At 45.4% G+C, this 19,837-nt stretch overlaps 1 protein-coding gene across 2 annotated transcripts; it reads right to left on the minus strand.

The window, feature by feature from the left end:
- Positions 1-6,850: 6,850 nt before the first annotated feature.
- On the minus strand, positions 6,851-19,509 carry PGGHG (protein-glucosylgalactosylhydroxylysine glucosidase). 2 transcript variants are annotated; one of them, XM_033156542.1, is made up of 13 exons: positions 19,055-19,507; positions 18,192-18,402; positions 17,098-17,533; positions 15,458-15,577; positions 14,805-14,936; positions 14,326-14,437; positions 13,338-13,410; positions 12,072-12,208; positions 10,247-10,380; positions 10,006-10,101; positions 9,804-9,901; positions 7,977-8,191; positions 6,851-7,119 (listed from the first exon to the last, which is right to left on the minus strand). In XM_033156542.1, exons 1-13 carry the CDS (start codon positions 19,341-19,343, stop codon positions 7,061-7,063), a joined length of 2,112 nt encoding a protein of 703 aa, XP_033012433.1. In that variant the 5' UTR covers positions 19,344-19,507; the 3' UTR covers positions 6,851-7,060. The 2 variants fall into 2 exon arrangements, with proteins under 2 accessions (XP_033012433.1, XP_033012442.1); XM_033156551.1 differs by lacking the exon at positions 7,977-8,191 and having other exon boundaries at positions 19,055-19,509.
- Between the last annotated feature and the right edge of the window lie 328 nt (positions 19,510-19,837).

Below are 19,837 nucleotides of genomic sequence, written 5' to 3' on the forward strand. Positions count from 1 at the left end.
TGCCTATTCATTTCCAATATTACTTCAAAGCATTGCATTGATTTACAAGGCTCTGAAAAACTGGGACCCAAGTACCCGATGGAGCATCTTGTCCAGGATGTGCCAAACTGACAGTTACGATCTCTAGAAGGGTTCCTCTTTGTGGCCCAACACCTAGGCAGAGTCTGGGGTGGCAGTGACCCATGTAAGAGCCTTCTTAGTTGTGGCACCCTCCTTCTGGACATGTGTCAGGTGTCTTCTCTACTTCAGTTTTACACTTTGCTTAAGCAGCACCTTTCCCCCACAGACCTTTGGGCCCTTGTGAGATGTGAACAGTTTGGTTTAGTTTATCATAAGTATTTTCTTGCTGCTATTGGTTTTAGTTGTGTGTCATCTGATACAGTGGTACCTCTGGTTATGTACTTAATTTGTTCTGGAGGCCCGTTCTTAACCTGAAACTGTTCTTAACCTGAGGTATTGCTTTAGCTAATGGGGCCTCCTGCTGCCGCCATGCTGCCAGCGCACGATTTCTGTTCTCATCCTGGGGTAAAGTTCTTAATCTGAGGTACTACTTCCAGGTTAGCGGAGTCTGTAACCGGAAGTGTTTGTAACCCGATGTGTTTGTAACCCAAAGGTACCACTGTATTTTATTGTATACTTCTATGTAAGCTGCTCTAGGATTTATTTTTATCAAGAGCAGCATAAAAATGAGATAATAAATAAGACCCATTGACCACTGTGCAACTTACTTCTGAGTAAACATGCATAAAATTGAGGTGCAAGTCTCTGAGAATGAAAACAAAGCTTTTTTCAGGGCTTCGTAATACCTCCAGGACCTTTGGCAAGGCCTGCTCTTATTTTGAGGACAGTGACCACACTCTAGCTAAATTTAGTCCCATTGAAAGTAATGGGAGTAAAGTTAGTCACATTGGTTTAAGTGGGACTTACAGTTTGATCCCTGTGCATGTTTGCTCAAAAGTTAGTCCCATTATTCCCAGTTAGGGTGTACAGGAACCCCACCTAAGCCGTGACCAGTTTAGCTGGGTCTACTGAAGAAACGGTAATTCAGAATGGATTCCTTTATGCTGAAATCAATGGGATTCAGAAGAAGTCCCTTACTTTGGTTGGGTTGTACCCAACACAGGTATCTCTCAGGTCCTTGGACATGGGGAACTGTGCTGATTACATAGAAGACCTCTGTCCTGGGTCGCAGAGTCCCCTTTAAATAGAATTGTTCTCATCTTCAGTCCAGTACTTTCCTGAACCTCTAAGATCCCCAGACCCACAGGTATTCCCCCTCAGTGGGTCATTCTTACATCTACATGCATAGAATTGATGTCTAAGTGTGAAATGAAACCTGCATCCCTCAAGCCAACTATAAAAGGGGAAAATAACAGGTTTGGGGGAGAGGGTTCCCTTCCACTGACCCACCCAGCCAATGTGGTTTTCTGATGATTAGGGGCTATGAGTGGGTTTTTTGTTTTTTTAAAAAAGACAGGTCTTGATTCTCAGCCAGACTAATTACAGGGCAGAAAGCCTCATTCTTCTCCCTCCTTAAACATTCCCACATGCTGACATGAAGCTTGCAGGAGTTCTCAGTCTTTTTATACATCTATGTTGGTTTGGGATTTCTTGAATGTGTTTGAACAGAAGCTCCTCCTTTGCCGATATTTAGTTTTTTTGTCCACATGCCTTGTGTGTTAACACGAAAACAGGTGGGTGAGAGAAAGAGATGCAGGCAATACATCAAATGCAGAAATGAGGCACATTATTTGCTGTTCGGTCTTTTAAACGAGGTTGGATAGTATATTGAGGTCCCAACTTTAAGGGGCCTCTAAACACCTTCAGAACAACTCCAGAAAGACAAACAGAACCATTTCAAACTCCACCTGTTATGTATTGAAGTTCTCACCCTAGGCCACTAGGGGTGTTGTGTATATAGTTTCACTCTGCCCACCATGGCTGCAGTTCTCACTCAGGTCCACAACGTGCAAATGAAGGATTGAGAGTGCCGTTCACGGATTGGGTATCTAGAGAGAGTTGTTACTGTTGCATGTTACTGAGTACTATATAAGCAGGCTGGCTGAGCCCGTCAGTTCAGTTCTGTTGCAGCCTGAGAATAAAGAGAGCTGCTTGGAGAATCACTGTGTTGTCTGCTATGTCCACCCACTACTTAACACCATCTGTGTGACCTGGTAACATAGATCAGGTCAAGCCACAGATGGACACCTTGCAAAACTCTCCTCAGCAATTGAGCTCACTCAAATCATTATCTTTCAGCCGAACAAATCACACAGGGTTGATGTGGAGGGGCAGGGGAGAGACATTAGGCCTTGTAGATTTACAATAATAATTTGCTGAATCAGCACAACCTTGAACAGCAGGAGCAAGCAACTTTTCTTTCTTTCTGTTGAGGGTCACATTTCCTCGGGGGCAATTCGTTGGGGGACACATGTCAGTGGTGCATGGATTCAGAACAAATTATATGTGGAGCCAGAGACAAGTGCTTTGGATGAATTCAACTGAAATGAAGACCCCCTTTGCTTCAGTTTGCACCATGGCTCCCTTGTATTATAATTCCCAGTGCTCCTCAGGTCTAATCAGCACACCCCATGGGGTTTGAAAAGCTTCTGCTCTATTTGCTTCATCGCTGCGTCTCTTCCTGGAGGCTGTAGGTACATCTTTAACCATCCCGATGAGGTTGCTTAGCCAATCTGTGAGCCCTTTCCTGCTGGGCAAGAGAGAAGCACCCCATCCTGGTACACTGTGTCCAGCATCTAAAGGAAGGACCCCCTTGTGGCAATGTTTTGCAGGTGCCAGGTCTGCACTGTTTGGCCTGAAATCTTACAAACACACTTCAGCACTGCAATGCTCTCTTATGTAGGGCACCCCAAGGTTTGTATTACCGGTATCTCAGAAAAAAAGCACGACTTCAGTCCAATCAACCCCATCCAATGGACGACTTCAGTTTGTATAGTTATGACACAGGAAGCTGAGATATACCCGTTCAGGATATTTGTCCATCCAGCTCAGAATTGTCTACACTGACTAGCAGTGGCTGCAGCAGTTTGGATGCAAAGCACCTCTCTGCTAATGAGCTATTGTCCCAGCCATTTGTTCCTCAAATGTTGCTTGGGGTTGTTCAGCTTGAAGCATTTGGTTTGCTGTCCAAATCTCCCAGACAGCTATTCTTCCCAGTGTGGAAGAACAAAATGATAAAGGAATTAAAAATGAGAAAGTGTGTGTGTGTAGTAGGTGTGGTTTTGCTAGCAAGGAAGGAGGGACCAACAGCCCCAGGGTCAAGCTGAGATGCAAAGTCTGTGAGAGAAAGCTGGAATGTATAGCCTGTGTGTGAATAAGGCAAGGACTGGGATCCTTGACAAAGAACACAGGCTCCAGCTGTCATCTCAAGGATTGCTTGCTTGCTAAGGAAGTCTGTTGAATAAACAGGAGGGAGGGAAAAAGACGAAGAACAGAAGATCTTGTGTTACATCCTTGAAGATTCTGTTTTACAACCTTGCTGTCACAAGGCTGCTTTTGCCATGTGTGTAATCTTTTGTAGGGTATATAGGGCTTTAGGGGGTAGTACCTCTTGTGGGGGATGGACGTTGTGCTCCTTGTGGGGTAGTTTGTCCACCTTTTGGTCCCCATCCTGCACTGCACTCTCTCCTGTGGCTTCTAGAAGCTGTCAGCATGTGGCAGCAGCCACACCCCAGGAACTGCTTCAAGTAGCCGGCTAAACCAGGTGAGATCAATGGGTCTCAAACGCTCAGTGAGTTAGGGATTTCCCCTGCCTGCAAAGATGGGCTCCAGTGAATTGAGACCAATAGTGGGTCCAGTGGTCAAGAAGGCAGTTTTTGCACGTGTTGTAGAGGGAAGTGAGCAGGTAGCCCATCTAGGAAAAAGAAAACTCTGATCCTAAACCTCCACTGCCTTGTGGGATATCTTCAGGAGAAGAAATGACCAAGGAGTAAACCCTACACAAATCCAGAGTGGAGTCCCTAAGACATGGCATCTTGTACACCTCCTTCTGGCAATTCCCGCAGCCAATTGGTACAGTATCTGGATTCAACTGGCTGGGCTCGAACCCCAAAATTTCCCCAACACAAGAGTGGAGGCTGAGATGGGGAAAATATTATAGAATGCTTTGCAGCCAGTACAGTGTCAACCAAAGTTTGGCAGGTGGATATCAGAGAAAGCCTCTGTGGCTGTAGGATGCCCTCTTCAGACAGGTTTGCCTGGCACTGGGATTGCAGTCTTTCCTGTGCCAGATGAACATCTTTTAATTTCACCAGAATTTTTAATCTTACCTTCTTTAAAGACCTTCTGTACTGCTGTTCCTCTCCCTTTTTAAAGTTTTTTTTTTATTAAAGATTTCTTGGTTTACAAAAGTATGTGCAACGTCTCTTTTTTCAAGTTACATTTTCTACAGATCCATTTCATTTGTTGAGACATTAGTGTTACATTAGGAAGAAAAGGGGGAAAGAGGTGGAGGGGGCATGGTGAGTGGGGTTGGGGTTGGGTGGCAATGCTTCTATTCTGCTTAGCGTATGTCTGGGGTTTTGTGTCAGTGTCGCTTGTGCGGGTTCTCGTTACTATCCGCTTGTGTTCCTTTGGTGGCGAGAGAGATTGGGGTTGGCCTAGGCCTAGGGTGTGGTTGTTTGTTTGTGATTGGCTGTGGTGAACTTTGTTTTCATATGTGAGTGGGGTGGGTGGGTGTTTTTGAATCAGGTTAGCCATATTGATTCGTATGCTGTTCATAGCTGTCAACCTTTTCCTTTTTTGCGGGAAATTCCCTTATTATAGCAGTAGGGAACAGCAGGGAGGGTTGACAGCTATAATGCTGTTGGTGGATTCTTGCCGTTGTCTTGTTGGGCTGTGTATGTGATAAAGGGGAGCCATACCGGGGTGAAGGCGTCTTCTTCCATTTGTCCTTGTGTCAGTTTCAGTTTATTAGTTAATTTTTCTAATAAGGCTGTTTCCCATACCATCCCTTTTTTGATTTTAAACCTGGATCTTATTTTGCTAGCGGTTTTGTTCCGTTTTAGTATTTTTTGCCTATTATATTTTGTAATGTCTTTTTTTGGTCTTTTTCGTGTAAACCACTGCAAAAATAACTAACAAAATACTATATTCTATATAGCATTTCGCTCCACGGTCTTCATCCACTCTTTCTTCCTCTCCACCTGTTGTAACAAGCAGTGCATATGCTGCACAGCAGGCAGGCAGGCAAGGGATGCTGGACTCAGCAGGACTAGGAAAAGAAACTGTGGATACTTCTTGTCCCCTGCTGCCTTTGGAAATTTAAAAAAGGAATGTTCTCTTCATGTCCCCCCCCCTGGCATTCCTAACCCCTGGCATTTACACAACACAGGTCAGGGTAAACAGATGACAGTGCCATGCATAGCCCATTTCCTCTTCAGATGCTCCTTTTGCTCAAGTGGGCCTTTCCTTCCCTGAATCAGTGGTTTTGGTGCCATCGTGTGGTTGTTTTGTTGACTTTCAAAGGCTAAAAGTGGGAGGAAGCAACGCCCCCAAAGTTCCCTTAAATAATTCTCCCCCTTTGCCAACTTCTGTTTATGCAATGTTTCTACAACCGCCGGGCGACTCTCAGACACTATTCCACTATGTGGAGGGAATGAATGGTTTTCTTCATCCTGGTGAAAGACTGCAGCGAGCAATCATGTTGACCCTGAAATTCAGATTCCCCTCCTCTGCCCTCTGACATTGTCAGGACATAGCCCAACAATTACTCTTCCCAAACATCAGGATGAGGAAGGTCTGTGTAGCTGGTGGAGGAACAGGATGTGGAAAATATAGCTCTCACAACATATGCAAAGAGAGACTTCTCTTAACCTCTGACTAACCAAACAGTGAAAATGCCATCTTGGTAGTCAAGATAAGCCTGGGGGTAATTGGTGCAAGTTGTAAAATGAGATCATATATGCTTATCTGCTTGCTCTGAAGCCTCAGTTTTGATTTAGCTAGTTGGGAGAGGGGAGGCTGTTATTCATGGCAGCTCAGTTACTCCCTTATCTGAGAGATGGATGAGAACTGGAAAGAGGCTTCTAAGCCAGGGGGCGAGTTAACTGGAGTATTGCTGCCAGTGTATGTAGCTTGCTTTTTGTATAAGAAACGCTTAGCATATTAGCCTCTCAAAGACAACCCGTGGCAAATGCTTGCTGTTTCGGCATCCATCCCAAGTCTGTAAAGGTAGCAAGGAAGAGGTAGAGTCACCCTACATTCCTTGAAAATGCCAGAGTCAAGGGGTTCAGTTCCAGTCTGAAGAAAGATGACTACTGACTCGCAGTTTTATTTATTTATTTCATAACATATATATATACCACTTGATTGTAAAAAAAAATCTAAAAGTGGTTTACACTCTCCCACATATGGGGGGAAATTGTGTGCACTTGAAAATGCAGGCAGCATTAAGATAAATTCAACAGTGTAAATAAGTTTTGATGGCTGTAACAATGGAATACTGAATGGTTTAGTTTATGTAAAATATGCAGGGATTTATGTTATGCAAAATGAACCATGGAAAAAGAAGGGAAGTCATTGATACATTTTAGAATATTCATTTAAACAACCTTAAAGTAAAACAGAAAATTTAATACAAATTATAGCGGGGGGGGGGAAATAATAATAATAATATTTATTATTTGTACCCCTCCCCTCCCCCAATGCTAATCACAATGTACAATAAGCAAATTAACAGGAAAGGTTTTGGGATTTCTTCAGACTAGTTGCTCGCCCCTCCCTCCACAAAAAAAGAATGAAAAATAAGCTCTTTTCCTTTTCTCTCCATTGCACAACCTTTCTGGCCAGGAAGGAAGCTACATCTCTAATACAGTCAGTGGTGGTGGTGGTGGGTGGGTGGGTGGGAATTTCAGCTCCCATTTCAGCAGGTTGATTATATGCACAATGAATGCAGTCAAGAACTCAAGATTCAGGCTCTTCAGTATTGATGCATGCTAACATGAACTACAAAGGCTCTAAGATACTACTGGCTATCTGCTATGCTTGCAAAGGCTTGGTAGTTTTTTCATACTTGTCATAGAATCAAAACAAGCTGGCTTTAAATTGTTTCAACCTTCTGGATCCAGCCAGCAACTGCAGGGAAGGAGATGCTCTGTCCTGAAATAGAACAGAAAGCACACAAACTGTAAAGGTGGCCATCCGAACAAACAACTCTTCTAGTATCATCATCTTTTTAGCCTTCTATATAGATGCTGCTGGAGGAGACTCTTGAGAGTCCCATGGACTGCAAAAAGATCAAACTTATCCATCCTTAAAGAAATCAGCCCTGAGTGCTCACTGGAAGGACAGATCCTGAAGCTGAGGCTCCAGTACTTTGGCCACCTCATGAGAAGAGAAGACTCCCTGGAGAAGACCCTGATGTTGGGAAAGATGGAGGGCACAAGGAGAAGGGGATGACAGAGGATGAGATGGTTGGACAGTGTTCTCAAAGCGACTAGCATGAGTTTGGCCAAACTGCGGGAGGCAGTGAAAGACAGGCGTGCCTGGGGTGCTCTGGTCCATGGGGTCACGAAGAGTCGGACACGACTGAACGACTAAACAACAACAATAGATACTGCAGAGGATCAACAGGTCTCCTGAGGTAACAACTTCTTCCACCTATATTTAGATCGTCTTAGGGCGTAAATATTTAGGGAAGTGGATCCAACAGGTTGGTTGCAGCTTGGACAGGAGGCATTTCTTAAAACCACCACCACCAAGGTGGTGAAACCTTTCCTTGCCATCTTTGCTATATATACCAAGGGTGGTGTTCAACTAGGTTTTACTTAGAGTAGGCCCACTGAAACAAATGAACATGACTACATAGGGCCCATTAATTTCAATGGGTCTACTCTAGTTCAGTACCAACCCAAGAATATACCTCGATTTGTTAAAACATTCAGCTAAGTGAGAGGGGATCTCCCTGTCAGCAACAGGAAACCTTGATAATACAGCTGTAGAAGGAGGTGCTGTACCTTCATTTAAGGGAAGATGCTCGCCTGTTCCTGCCAGCACAGCCTCCAGACCAGGTGACTGTAGGACGGAGGAGGCCTGGGTCACTCGGATGGTGACATCTTCTTTGGTAAGGGTGAAATCCAGCTTGCTTCCTAAGTAGCACACGCCGGTGATCTTTAGCTTCTTTATGTCATCTGGACAAACGGGGTCAAACTTCAGGTGCTTCTTGGTGATCCTAAAGGAAGCACAGGAAGACTTCCTGTTGGAAAGTCAAGAAGGCACCCTACTTCTTTTCCCTCTCACTTTCCACACCCCACATTCACAATGGACTGGACAGCTTAGCATGGTTCCTGCCAGTTGTGCGGGCTGGCAGAGATCAGAAGCAGCCATCAAAGTTGGACCGTGGCAATCAGAACCTACCTGGGAACCACCTGGCCAGTGCCCCAGCAAAGCTACCACAGAATTTAACATTTTTTTCATGTCTCCTTCTGTTGATTTTGCTTCTATAAATATTAATCTTCATTTTGACAACTGCCTTCTGCCTTTTTAATACTGACATTCTAACTGTGACAAATCAATATAAGTAGAAATCTATATATACATTATCAACACAATGCCGATTGTGCAAAAGCACTGAGGCTCTCAGGCATAGCTGAAGGGGCCTGAGGACAGACCAAGAAACACCCCCAGGAGGGCATTTTCCCACTTCCTCAGAACTCTCAAAACCGAGCCTATTTTGAGTAATTCAGCCATTTCCTGCTCTTCCTTAACCTAGAGGCAGCTTCGTGGTTATTTTTATCTGAGTGCCGAGAGGCTCTATCCCACTTCAGTATTGACTCAAACTTTGTTAGGACAAGCTTTGTGGCTGCCACTAAATTTCCCACGTATGTTGATTGCAAATAAACCATCTCACTAGGAAAAACAAAAAAACAAGAAAACCTCTGCTATTCCTCCCACCCTAGGCCAGCCAAACTTAAATCACACTAGTCCAGAGATAAAAGCCCCTCCTTCTAATAACATCTCTCCACTGGAACTGTTTGCTTGTGTTGCCCTGAAATTTGGGTGAAGCACCCACAAGACTTTCCTTATTATGAAGACCAGATTGGGGACAAATCAGGAGGAAACTGGATTACTTCAATCTCAGGACCAGGGGGTGTACAGGCTTTACTGGGGCAGGCCAGAGAGTGACACGCCATGGACCAATCCAGCAAGAGTAACCATTTAAAACCAGCCCCCCCCATCCCTATTTGAAGCTCTTTGTCAAGTTACAATCACTCCCCAGCCTTTCAGTCATCCAGCAGGGTGGCAGGGACAGGAGGGATGGGGATTCATCTTTCCTGACTCCAACAAGTCATTACAGAGACAACAGGTGGAACCTGCAGCTCATATGTGATTCAGTTCCCTGATGTAGTGAGCACCTTTTTGATAGGAGCTGCCATCCTTTTTATTCCAATGGACTTCAGGATCATGTACATCCAGCAGCATAGCTAGCTGCTTGGGCGCCCAGTGCAGCACACATGGGGGGTGGGGCAGGGCACGCCAGAGTCCCACTGGCTGAGCCCCATTCTGCTCTGGCGCCCTGCAGGCCCACGCTGCTTTTTCGAGCAGTGCAGAGCCTGCTGGGAGTCTGCCCATCGCCCAGCAGCTGAGGGGGAGGCGGCAGGCAGACACAAGCCCCGCACTGCCCTTTCGGGCAGCGTGGAACCTGCAGGCACCCGAGCCACCGCGTCACTCCCATGGGAGATGTGTGGCTCGGGCGCAGTTAAGTGCCACCCCCCATGGTGTGGCACCCAGTGCCCCCCTTTCCCCCTGTCCCCTAGCTATGCCTCTGTGCACATTAATTGTACCTGAATCCAGTGTATCCATAAATGATAGCCTGCAGAAATCCACTCATCCCTGTAAGGAAGTTCACAGCTCCTGATCCATCAGGGTTCTCCACCCAGATCTGAGAGAGTCAGAGAAAAATATTTTTTCAAGGATGTTGTGTGGAAAGGGTACCTACAGGGATCAAATTTTAAGAGGGGGGTGGGAAGGTTTGACCTGCCTGACCTTGAATGGCTCAGTGATGTTACTGAAACATTTGCTCAGCTGCTGTTGGGCCCTTCTGGTCTCCTTCAGCTCCAACCAGCCAATAGCAAACATGCTCTGATGGAGAAAAGGAACCAACGCCGTTACCAGTGAGGGCCACCGCAGCCTCATTCAGATAAATTCATTTCAGCAGCAAACCCATGGAAGACCTCGCACTGAAACCGTTTGAGGTTTCCATCCTTTTCAAGACAAGGTTTTTTACCCAGGTCATGGCTGGCCCCTGAGGGTCAGTCACTGGCTCATACATCTCTAGGTCATTCCTTCTGACTTCTGGGTCCATGGGATACATGACAGGGAATCCAAGCAGGACAACATCAGCCTGTTTCACTTGCTCACCTGAGGAAAGAACAAGAGGCAAGCCACACATGTGACCCAGGCCCACATGCCTTATGGTGAATTGTACTGGAAATGGAGTCGCCAGACTACCTTGGGTGACAAGTAGCCTGTAATTTTCCTGTTAATAAGGAGGTATGATGAACAGCAGGCAAAAATTCTGCACTTGCAGCTCTCCCACAATGCATTTGCACTGGCTGTGCGACAATTAAAAGGCCTAGGAGCCCTGCCAGCAACCTTTTTCTGGCAGCCCAAGGAGACAGCTAGCAGGTATTTTTTAGTCCTCATCCTACAAAGGTGAGATCATGGTACAGTGATTATGCAAGAAAGCCATCCGTCACAAATACATTCTCTATAAGACAGTTAAGTGGTTTATCATGGCTTGATATTGCTTTATATAATAACAGATTTTCAACTTAAGAATATTAGGCAGGGCTGGCCCGAGATGCTGCTGTGGACAAAATACCCTGATGCAGCTCCCCCTCACATATCCCAGACCCTCCCTCTACCCCTGTGCTACCAGTCCCATCAACACAACTGTACCCTTACCTATGGCTGCACCTGCGCTGCTGCCATGATGCAGTGGTGAGGGTGCAGTGGGCACAACAGCTAGGAAAACAGCTCAGGAAGTCCTAGTGGGTCTGGCCGTGGTGCCACAATGTGACTTGGATCCGTCACCTGGGGCAAGTGGCTTCACCTTCCCTCATAATAGTTGTGTGTGCAAACCAGTTGCACTCAGGGGGCAAGACAGACATCTTGCACAAGTGCTTTCAAGGTGGAGGAACTGGATTTGGAGGATGTATGAGAGAGGGTGCAAATTCTTGAAGATTAATTCTCTTACCTCTCCCCCCACCCCTTGTGTTACATGAAACTGCCAAGAAGAAGAGTTTGGATTTGATATCCTGCTTTATCACTACCCGAAGGAGTCTCAAAGCGGCTAACATTCTCCTTTCCCTTCCTCCCTCACAACAAACACTCTGTGAGGTGAGTGGGGCTGAGAGACTTCAAAGAAGTGTGACTAGCCCAAGGTCACCCAGCAGCTGCATGTGGAGGAGTGGAGACATGAACAAGGGAGGAAACTGCACTTCAAGATGTGCCTTCCAAGGTCAATTCCCTTCCTTCCCCCTCATCTTTCAAATTGTGAAAAAACTCAGGAGGCGGTGTGTCTCCTCTGAACACAGGAAACTCCACTTTTGCTGCCAAATGTAATGTCAACTTTGGCAGTGGAGGGTTTATGCTTCTCTGCTGTTCCCTGCTGCCGGTGTTCTGTGGTGGCATGAGGGCAGTGTGCATGGACCACAAGAGACTTCAGTGCCAGAGCCATGCAAAGGTCCCAGGTTCAATCCCTGGCATCCCCAGGCAGGGCTGGACTCCTGTCTGAAACCCTGGAGACACACTGCTGGTCACAATATACAATACTGAGCTAGGTATAAAAAAGCTTTCTGTGTTCCTTGCCTCAGACTCTGCTACTCTGAGGTTTTGTGGGGAGCTAGGGTCTAAATACAGTGGGGGTTCTCTCTGGTATGTGGGAAATCACTCCTATCCTCTGCCCATTTTGGTGCCCCACACTTTTGCACATGGAAAACCATTTTACTAGCAAGGCGAGTGACACTGATGTGAAGACTTTGACCTGCACAACAGCTGTTATAAATGGCTAGGCCCACCACACACTCCCTTGTCATGAACCAACTCACCTGGGCAGTACCCATCATACTCTGGGTGGTAATTCCTGCTTTTATCAAAAGGCACTTTAATTTTCTTCCGAACTTCCTCCCATTCTTCAGGGATTGGAATATGCAACTTAGACCCCAAGTCAACTGCAAAATTCAAGCTGGAAAGCAACAGAGAAAAGAGAGATTTCTTAAAAAAGCTTTACAAAAAAAGTGAAGGAGGAAAGAAAGAAAGAGTTGGGCTAGCAGGGCAAGGCTGAGAGCTACAAGGTGGGAAGCTTTAGGGAGCTTCTGGACTGCTGCTATTTTTGTATGGGATTCGGTCACTTAGTGCTAAATTCATGTTGCACAATTAAAGATGACTTGGAGGTCTTGCACAACAAGCCCACTTCCTCCCCCAAACTGAAATTGTTGCAGAAAGTAAAGTGATGGGAAAATGTATTGGAAAGTGTGGGGGGTAATAGCGCTTGATACGAGGTCTTGTAAACTCCCCGCAAACTAATCGGATTGAATCCTCAGTGAATAGCCCATGTCATCTGAGCTCCACACAAGCTTTCCGCAAACAAATCAGGATGAGTGTGGAAGCAACCTCCGTGTTTTAAAAGGCATCAATCAAGCTGTCAAAACCTAGAGTAAAGGGACCATGAAGGAAAATGGTGGTGGGGCAAACAGGAAATGCAAATGGTCAGCCTAGCTCACACATCACACTTAGCTAAGCCATGGCTGAGCACTACTGTTCAGGCTCTGCAAGAGGAGACTGTGGCCAGTTGGTTTGCTGCTGTGCCACACTGAGCTAACCCCATTTTTTTAATGGAACATTGAGCCAAGTTGTTCCACTTCTTCCTGCAGCTAAACCAATCATTTAGAGCTGAGCTGTCCTTTAGTCATTAATCAGTATTGGAGGTAGAAATCAGTACTGATGGTTAATTCTGTTAAGAGATTTGTTTTGTTTTGTTTTGTTTTGTTTTGTTGTTTGGTCTAGTTTGAAGATCTTGCTGAGTTATTAATTTATTATAACAATTATTTCTTTGTTGTTATATCCCCTGCATCATCTTTTATTCTGCTGCTACCTTATGCAATGCATTCTATGGCCTTTCATAATTGTATGGTCAAGCAGCCTGCGATTTGGCAGAAAGGTGGTACAAACTTTTTGAAAAGAACTTTTAATCAATCAATCAATTAATTAATGGAGGCATTTGCCTGTATCCATCTCCCAAGCATGAAGAAGAAGAAAGGCAGAAACCGGAAGAGCATGGAGAGAAAATGTCATCAATTCTGCAAGTCCCTTACCTCCTCTGAGCAATGGCATTGGTATAAACAGAGTTATCTACAGCAGAATGATATTCATCGGGGGGCAGGACACCTAGAAGAAGGCAGAACATGGAAGCACTTCCTGGATTTTTTGAAAATTCAGAATGAATTAAAAAAATAATAATCAGTATCTGAACCAAGGTAGCTCAGAGCCCAAGTCAAGAAAAGTCAGATTCCAGGAGCCAAACAAATGTTGCAGGTTAAGTATATTGTGCATATACTTGCCTATTTTGCATAATTTGCATGTTAGATATGGGATGCTGTTAGGTATGGGATGCGGCAAGGAGTCATGCAGATAATTAAGCCCCACTTAGTCAGCACTGGAACACAGCAAGCTGCTTTATATTGAATCAGATGGTGGCTCCAGCTGGCTCTATATTGTCTGCTCTACAGTGGCTGGCAATGACTCTCCAAGGTTTCAGAAGCAAAGGTCTCTCCTTGCCCTACCTGGAGCTGGGACCTCCTGCATGCCAAGCAGGGGCTCTACCCCTGAGCTACAGTCCTTCCCTTCTATAGCCCCTCTGAGATTTTAGCAGTCACTGCAAACATGGTTCCAAGAGCCTAGAAATGTGCCGTAGAGAAAGGGCATGCACACAGGCATGTATAATTTCCTGGGCGAAGCTCCTGGGCAAGCACATTCACTGCATTTTGGACACAGACAGACAGACAAACCGTTTTGTCCCGACACTGAGTTGGTGGTGGTGGGGAACCTCAGGGCTGACAGGCTGGTCCTTGTGACATACAAAAAGCCATCTCTCCTGCTTCCCCAGAACGGTGCCTGCCGTGTGCATGCTTTCCCCTCAAAGGATTAAGGAAAGAAGCCAGAAAACCAAACACAAATCACTTTGCATCTGATTTAGAAGTGTAATAGTAGCAGATTGCAGGCAGCTCAAGAGGTAGCACAGGAAATGCAAAAGTCGGTGTATGTCTTTTCGGTGAAGGAGGAGCCCCCCTTGCGCATATTTACCAAGGATGTGGTAGCTCTGCTCTTCTGGGTTCCACACCACCCGGCTGCACCAGTACTGAGCCACAGCATGGACCACCTCCCAGCCTCCTGCCTGATGAAAGAGCTCCAGGTCCTAGAACAAGACAGGAAAGAGGGGCTCAGAGGGCCACTGAGTCCCAAGTTTCCATCCTAGAACAGGATAACATCAGTTGGATAGCTCAGTTGGTTAGCACTTGGTGCTGATAATGCCAAGGTTGCAGGTTCGATCCCCATAAAGCTGCGTGTTCCTGCATCGCAGTGGGGCTGATCCCTTCCAACTCTACGATTCTATGAACATTGTTCAGGGGAAATGAGAGGTAAATATCAGAAGATGCATTAATTGGAAAGAGGAATACGACACTGTCTTCAGCGATGAAGCTCTCTCAATTTCAAAAGCAGGTGCTTGAGGCTAGAGTTTTATTCATTTACCAGCAATGCCATACAATATGCCCCTCACTTGCCTGAGTGATGTAGTAATACTGCTCAAATGCCAGCAAAACATCTCCATTGATGTGGATTTCCTCGTTTCCATAAACCTCCTCAGGGCAGACCTCTCGGCCTGTTGCTGCACTCTCCCAGGGGAACTTTGCACCCTGCCACAATCAAATTGAGTGACACTCAAAAGAGATAATAATTCAAATGGCGATTCTCTGTTTCTGTGGGTGATTTCAAACCTAGGACAACCTTGCACATTAGCTGCTGTTGAAAGTCATGCGTACTGGAGACTGATCATGACCCACTTTGTATAATCCATTTGACACAAATCAGAATGGTCCCATCTGCACTATACATTTAAATCAGAATTGTACCACTTTAAACAGTCATGGCTTCTCCCAAAGAGTCCTGGGAACTTTAGCAAAGAGCTGCAATTCCCAGAGTGGTTTACTAATCATTCCTCTTCCCATGGGAACAAGAACGCCATACCCAGGATTATTTTCTGACAAGCTGCATTGTGCAGTGTGGATGGGAAGCAGTGGGATATTAACAGATATGATGAGCAGAAAAAAATAAGAGTGCATGGACCCTCACGGGTCAATCTCTCTCCCTCTCTCTTTTTAGACCTGAGCAATCCCTTTGTCAAGTAAGGTCCCCATTCTGTTCCTGTTGCTCCTACCTTGTATCCTTGCTCCTGTGCGTTGCACAGAGCTCCTCCTAGCGTTCGAATCCGGTATTTCAGGATAGCACAAGCTGCTTCCGGATAGAAAAGCAAGATGTTTGGGTACATCCAGGTATCCTGAGTTTAACGACAACATTACATATTGTTATTAGATGGACAAGCTCATATTCCTTCTAGCTCACCATCACTAACCTGATCATAAAATCTGTATGTTGATTCTTCCTGAAGCCTTTAATGATGTAGGACAGTGGTAGCCCACATAAGATGCTCTCTTACAGCGTCTAGAGCAGGGGTCCCCAAACTAAGGCCCGGGGGCTGAATGTGGCCCAATCGCCTTCTAAATCCGGCCCACGGACAGTCCGGGAATCAGCCTGTTTTTACATGAGTAGAATGTGTCCTTTTATTTAAAATGCATCTCTGGGTTATTTGTGGGGCAAAGGAATTTGTTCATTTTTTTTTCAAAATACAGTCTGGCCCCCCACAAGGTCTGAGGGACAGTGGACTGGCCCCCTGCTGAAAAAGTTTGCTGACCACTGGTCTAGAGAGCCACAGGTTCTTTACCCCTGGATTAGGGGATAGTGCCCATATCTGACTTTTTAGAGAGGTATATGCTACAGATTTTCTCTTCCATGGCTTAACCCCCCCCCCTTAATTACAGTTATGGCTTCCTGATTGGTTCCGTATAGTACGAGTGGGTTATGACTGTCATGGGAAAAGGTTTTATAATTACATGATTGGTTAGGTAGTGCATACATGATAGTTCAGTGGGATGTATACAAGATGGTGTTTGAGAGCTAAAAACACGTAACCTCTCTGGGATTTGTGAAAGGCTGACTCCTACATACATTTTAATAAAGGCCGATCTTTTTACTCGAAGTCTGTGTCCTTTTTCTTTGGTTTTCTTGAAGGGTTACCTCCAGTCTAGGAACCTCTTTAAATTTCTCCAACCTATAGTTCGAGTTTCATTTTCTGGAATCTTTAGTTTAAAAGATCTCAGTCTATAGGACTGGAAAAATCTCTGTCTAATATCTTGGAGGCACTGGGTTAGATAAGACTTATAGTCCAACTCAGTTTCCTTGATTTTGAACAAGTCTTTCATGATCACTCACCACAAGCTGTGTATATAACATGACAATACTTTATTCTATCTAGCAGTTCAAAAGCACGTCAAAGTGCAAGTAGATAAATAGGTACCACTCCAGCAGGAAGGTAAACGGTGTTTCCGTGCGCTGCTCTGGTTTGCCAGAAGCAGCTTAGTCATGCTGGCCACATGACCCGGAAGCTGTACGCCGGCTCCCTCGGCCAGTAAAGCGAGATAGGCTCCGCAACCCCAGAGTCATCCGCGACTGGACCTAATGGTCAGGGGTCCCTTTACCTTTACCTTTTACTTCATTCTGGAGCTAGTTACACAAAACTTAAATAATATAGCACACAGAGAGAAAATTCTGCAGAATTCACGCCACCTCCCGTTCTTTATATCTCAAAATTATATACTCTGGAAAGCCAAGATTTGCCCAAGCAACCAAAGAATAAGCTCAGTTCAGGGTGTTGTCTTCCCTACTGGCATCCATTTCTGCACTTCATCACCTCTGTACAGAGATGGGAAACTGGAGACACAGTAGTGCCTTTTGGATCACCTGGTCCCAGAAGACATGGCCCCAGTAATCTTCACCCGAGGTGCCATTAGAAAGGCCTCCAGGGCTAATTCCGGAGAATGGGAAGTCAGAAGAACCCAGGGGAGGAATGGCACTCAGCAGGTAATAGAGGCATCCATAAACAGCCTGGCTCAGTGAAAGAGGTCCCTCAACTTCCACACAGCATCCTTTCCAGAGGGCTGTCCATGCCTGGACGTGAGACACATACAATGAATGAGAGACAATCAGTGACATTCCTTCACTAAAGCTCCTTTTCACATCCTCTTCACTCTCTGCTACAGCTGTGAGGAACTCCCAGGTCTTTTCCTTCTCCTCCTCAGGGAGGGTCACTGCTTGTAGCACTGGGGTCCAGATCATGTGTACAGTAGGCCGAGGGCCACCCTCCACCTCAGGGACCAAAGTCTTTCCATAGATGTAGCTAAAGGAGAGAGGGAGAGAAAAGCTGCAGGAAGGAAGACCTTACAGTTCTTTCATCAGATCAGAGAATCTCACAAGGAATTCAAACCCCATTTCTAACTCTACCATTAATCCTACCACTGGTATCCTATCTCCCATCCACATCCTGCACAAAATCTTTGTCCTCCTTACTTTTCAAACTCTCCGTATCTTTGCCCTACCCTCAAGGGTAGCTCAGATATTTTGGACTACAGCTCTCTTATTTTGGACTACAACTCTCATCCTAAGAACATAAAAAAGATATCAAGATATACATGGTAGATCTTCTCTCCCATTAATCTGCCAACATCTTCTGATGGGGTTGCCGTTGTTCCTTGGGCTTGCCTGTATTCAAACACAGGGACATAAGAAGTTGCCTTCAGGAACTCAGGTCATTGTTCCATCTAGCCCAGCATTGTTTCAGGCAGAAGTCTTTCCAAGGACTCCCTGGAGATGCCAGAGACTTAACCTGGACCTTCTGCATGAAAAGTATGTGCTCTACCACTGAGCTATGGCTTCTCCTCCAAACCACCCCTGACCTCTGACACAGGAAGTACCCAATACTTTCTGCTGCTGTCTTTAAATCTCAGGGGAAGAAGGACAACACAAATCTGACCAAATCTTGTCATGATGATACTCACTGAGCTCCCTGGAAATCTGCCCCTCTGTGCAAGTCCAGGTCTGGACTCTCAGGTGTGAATTGGGTCTGTAGATTCACAGCAATGGGTGCGCCTTCAAGTGTTGACCTCTGGATGGTTACGCTGAAGGCCAGAAGGTGAACAAGGGATTGGTGGGCATAGATCCTGTGAGTGGCTGTATAACCCGAGGCCTGGATTGTGTGGATATAGGTCCCTGCAGGAAAAAGGAAAGAAAATGATCCATGTCAATTCAGATTCTTACACTTTTATTTAAGTTCTAAAGAAAGCCTAACAACACAAATTTCACACAAGGTCTGTCTGATTCAAAGTTCACTTTTGGGACAAGAACATCTAAACACAATCTACAACATTAAAATGATATACTTGGACAAAAAAATGAGGTTAAAAAAACCTTTGTTTTGTTGTTTACTGAAATAAGAATTATATCAGGCACCCTATGGAATTGAAAAAATTGTCTAGTAGCACAAGACGACAGAAAAACCTCCAGATCTTAAACACACTGTACTGGAAAAAAATGATTACATTTGAATCCTAAGTTTCCTCTGGAGTGGTATACTTTGGATTCCATTTAAGCTTTATTTCAAAACTGGTTGATAGACTACAATTGGCTCCCAAAAAACTTAGTGAACTTTGTGCTAAGTGGGAATTTGAATCCAGGACACCCTGAGCCCAATACCAGCACACTCAATTCAATGTTCACCTTTGTCTCTTTAAAAGTAAGAGCTTCCTTTTAAAACAATGTCCATGCTCAACGCAAGCTAAATAAAGTAGCCCTATGATTGTGGCATTGCTGCATTTGCAATGAAAAGCAAGAAGGGAAGGGCAACAACACTGTTGACACTTACCTGTCCTGGTGTCCAACGAGAAAGTCTCGGTCATGCTGTCCTCAGCAGCCGCACTCATTTTGACATTAATAGGGCTGGGAACATCAGCACGATGACAGTCCCCGACTGCTCCATTATACACCCCGTTTACATGCAAGATGTCCCTGTAGACACGAGTGCCCAGGTAGGAGTTGGTCACCGTGGCAAGGAGACGGGGGTCAGAGGGCAAAGTGGCAGAGGTGAACACAGCAGGATCCTCATCTGCCATGGCAACATACCACAGGCAGCTGAAAACAATGTGATGGCACATGTGAATATTTCATCAGATGAGAAATGTTATGCGTGTAATCACAATACTCAGCACTAAGGCACGCAAAATGAAATGTAAGCTCAGAGCTGGATGGAGGTGTGAAAAATGTTCTTATAAGGAAGTGGAAACATTGTGTTGCTGTGCTTAGGCTGACCAGGCAGAGAGGGGGACAGGGATTATCTCAGATAATAATTTTGAACACTGGAACTCTTCTCATCTCTTCAGGGAAAGATGGACCTGTTCAAATTCTCTCTTCTATGCAGTTTTAACAGAGAGAGGAATCCTGCCCTCTTTGGCATCTGGCTGTCCATTGAAGGAGGAAACTTGCTCAGAGAACACTGCCCTGCGACTCCAGTCTCAGTCTCCCACTCAGCCACAGGAAGTGAAGGCTGTAAGCATGGTGGTCGTGCCCACAGACTTGAATGTTCTTCCTTCTTTAACTGGCAAGATTCTCTCTTACGAAGATGAAACCAAAAGGAGAGGACTTATCTTTC

The sequence above is a fragment of the Lacerta agilis genome, chromosome 1 (genome assembly GCF_009819535.1).
Source record: "Lacerta agilis isolate rLacAgi1 chromosome 1, rLacAgi1.pri, whole genome shotgun sequence".
Taxonomy (NCBI): Eukaryota; Metazoa; Chordata; class Lepidosauria; order Squamata; family Lacertidae; genus Lacerta; species Lacerta agilis.